Raw genomic sequence first — 3,644 nt, 5'->3', positions numbered from 1 at the left:
GTGCCCTTGGGATATTTTTGACATCAAACCCCCGAAAGTGCCTCTCCATGGCTCGGACTACCTCAAGGTACTTAACGAGCTCTGGTTCTTTGGCCTCGCTATCTTTCTCAATGTGGTCACGGATTAACTTTGAGTCTGTTCCAACGATGAATGTTTTTTGCCCTATGGCCTTCATTTTCCTTAAGGCCAGCAGCAGTCCCTCGTACTCTGTGGTGTTGTTGGCTGACTTCACGGTTGGTGGGAAATCTAGCCTCACTGCATACTTGATTCTTACACCTGTTGGTGATGTGACCACTGCTGCTACCCCTGCCCCTTTGCGGCACCAAGCACCATCGTAGTGGACGACCCATGGTGTTTCAAATTGTTTCGGCTCCTGCTTTGGCGAGGTCCAATCGACCACAAAATCAGCCAGTACCTGGGATTTTTATAGCCGTGCGCCTTTCGAAGTCGACGACGAACTCTGAGAGTTCAGACGCCCATTTGGCGATACAGCTGGAAGCTTCCCTATTTGAGAAAAGGTCGTGAAGAGGCTGGCTGGTTACAACAATTATTTTGTGCCCCTCGAAGTAGTGTCGCAGTTTTCACCCTGCCATAACGAGTGCGTATGCGATTTTCTCGAGTTCTGAGTAGTGTAGCTTTGAGCCACTCAGGGCTTCGGATGTGAAGTAAACTGGTATTTGTTTCATTTTGCCTTCAATTTCTTTTTCTTGAATCAGCGCTGCGCTTACGGCTGTTGCTGAGGCTGAGACGCATAATAGCAGTGGTGATTTGGGCTCTGGCGGGCATAGCCTTGTCATAGACTGCAGGTACTCTTTGAGGTCTTGGAATGCTTTGCTTTGCTCAGGTCCCCATTCAACTTTCTGGAGCTTCAGAGTGTTTTGAAGAAGGGGAGGCTTTGCTCTGCTGTTCTTGGAATAAAACGGTTTAGCGCGGCTACCCTACTCGTGAGTCGTTGGACTTGTTTGAGCGAAGTTGGCTCCGACATGTTAGCCAGTGCCTTGATTTTATCTGGGTTGGCCTCAATGTCTTTTGTTGTTACCAGGAAGCCTAGGACCTTTCCTCTCTGAACCCCGAATACACACATTTCTGGGTTTAGCTTTAGGTTGGCTGACCTTAGGTTAGCAAATGTTTCTGCAAGGTCTAGAATGTGGTCGCTTCGCTTGGCACTTTTGATGATGATATTGTCCACGTAAGCCAGGATGTTACACCGAAGCTGGTTGTCCAGGACTGTTGCTATCATCCTTGAGAATGTTTGGCCTGCATTCTTTAGCCCCTCTGGCATACGCACGAAGCAGAACGTTCCAAAAGGTGTCACAAAGCTTGTTTTGGCTTTGTCCTCTTTCTTGATTCTGATCTGGTGATACCCCGAGAAGAGGTCCAGTAGCAAGAGCATTTCACTATTTGCAGCGTCATCCACCACATTGTCAATCCTCTCGAGAGGGTAATCATCTTTTGGGCAGGCCTTGTTGAGATCTGTAAAGTCTATACACATTCTCCATTTGCCATTTTTCTTTTTTACTAGCACTGTGTTAGCTAGCCACTCAGGATACTAGATTGGCCTAATTACGTTGGCCTCGAGGAGCCTGTCGACTTCGGCCTTTACGGCTTGGACCTTTTCATCGGACATTTTCCTTAGCTTCTGCTTCTTTGGCTTAGCTCTTTGTCTGATATTGAGGCTATGCTCGATGATTTCCCTGTCCACTCCTTTGAGATCGCCTGCGGACCAAGCGAAGATATTTTTGTTCTTGTTGAGGCACACGATGAGGTTGCATTCTTCTTCGGGATCGAGGTTGGCTCCAATTGTTACGAACCTGTCTGTGATGTACCCGTCCAGGAGTACCCGCTTTGTTTTGCCATTAGCACTGATCTTTATTTTTTCTTTCTCCCTCTTGGGCTCATCATAGGTCTTTTTCTTTGTTGTGCTCTCGGCTTCGCTTGATGGCGCTAGGTGGTGGACATTATTTTGGCCCGGAGCTGCCCCTCTTTCTATGTTTCTTGCCATTTGCTGATCACCGTACACTGTTATGACCCCCTTGTGCACGGGTATTTTCATGCATAGGTACAGTTGCCTAATTCTTGCATCCATCTTGGTGATGAAACTGCGACCAAGTATTACATTATAGGGGTAGTGCATCTCCACCACATCGAATGTGATGTGTTCTGTTCTCGCATTGTCGCGATCCCCAAACGAGATCGGGAGAGCAATTTTTCCCAAAGCTTTCACTGGCTTTCCATCGAAGCCGAGAAGTGGGATGTCGGCTGGGTTGAGCGTGTTCATGTCAATGTTCATTTCTCTGAAAGCGTGTGCAAAAAGGATGTCCGCGGAGCTGCCCGTGTCAACTAGGACTTTTCCAACCGTCCAGCCTGCTATCAGCGCTTTAATGACCATCGCATTGTTGTGCGAGGTTGTCTTGAGCTTGAAGTCTTCCCCTGTGAAGGTTATGGACATGTGTGCCCATTCTGGTATGATTACATTGACTTCTCTGAAATAGTTTTGCCTCTGCCTTTTGTTCTCTAACTCTAAAGAGGAGCCCCCAGCGATTGGCATTATCATGCCGAAGGTAGGTAAGGAATTTTTGTTGTTGTTTTGCGTGCTTGGCTCTCGTTTGGGCATTATGGTTGGGATGCTTGGGGGTGGAGGTAGTGTTTCTTGAGGTTTCTGAGTTGGATTTGGGTTGGCATGTTGTGGGATTGTTTGGTGGTATGGTTGTATGTGTGGTGGAAGAGGCCAGCTCATTGGTTGCTGGAAATTGGCGAAGCTAGGCTGGTTGGGGTAAAAACTTGGGTGCGGGTAAAAAGTTGTGTGGTGGAATGTTTTGGGTGCTTGCGCGGCTGCTTTCACGACTTCTTCTGTAGCCTTTCTCTCTTCTTCTTTCTTTCTGGGGCACCACTCTATGTTATGATTGTTCTGGTGGCCATGGTTGATGCAGTAGAATGATTTCTGCTATCTTCCTCGACCTTATCCTCTACCAAAGTGGCCCCCTCTTTGGGTGTTGTTGTTTTGGTTTTGGCTCTAGCTTTGGCTTTGGTTTCCCTCAATGTTCATGACATGGTTCTGGCTAGAGTTTTGAGGCTTGTTGTAAGGTGAAGGTTGCCAGTTTTGGTTCTGGTTTATTTGCCTTTCCTTGTTATGTTCCACCACTCTTCTGCGGTGGTCCTTGTTGGAACTGATGTATTCATCGAGTTTGCTGAAAAGAGCGCTCATCATTTTGGGTTCCTTCCTTGATAGCTTCCACATTGTTGGGCCAGGGGTGAGGCCCACGATGCATGCGGAAATTGCTACGGATTCCTCAATGTGCGGCGCTTGGGAACGAAGTTGGACATATCTTCTTACATATTCTGCAAGTGGCTCCTTGTCTTTTTGTTTGCATTGGAAAAGGTCTGCTTGGGCCATTTGGGGGTGATGGAAACCCTGAAAGTTTTGTGTGACCTTCGCCTTGAGGTCATGCCAGCTAATCACCATGTGTGGAGCAAGCAATTATGAAGGACTTCGCGAGGACGACATCATCTCCCCCGGCTGAAGCTACAGCAGCTTCGTAACTCATTAGGAATTGTCAGGGATCTATCCATCTGTTGAATTTGGGCAGAATGTTTGGCTTGTATGTTGCTAGCCACGGTGCGGTTTGGAGCCCGATTGAGAGCGG

The 3,644-nt window shown here is 47.7% G+C and overlaps 1 protein-coding gene across 1 annotated transcript; it reads right to left on the bottom strand.

The window, feature by feature from the left end:
• Positions 1–1,549: 1,549 nt before the first annotated feature.
• Positions 1,550–2,449, bottom strand: LOC140222236 (uncharacterized). The gene has a single exon (XM_072292412.1). It carries the CDS (start codon positions 2,447–2,449, stop codon positions 1,550–1,552), a length of 900 nt encoding a protein of 299 aa, XP_072148513.1.
• Positions 2,450–3,644: the final 1,195 nt, after the last annotated feature.

This window comes from Setaria viridis, chromosome 3 (assembly GCF_005286985.2).
Source record: "Setaria viridis chromosome 3, Setaria_viridis_v4.0, whole genome shotgun sequence".
NCBI lineage: Eukaryota > Viridiplantae > Streptophyta > Magnoliopsida > Poales > Poaceae > Setaria > Setaria viridis.
Note: the sequence above shows the minus strand (reverse complement) of the source record. Positions and strands in the feature narration are given on the sequence as shown.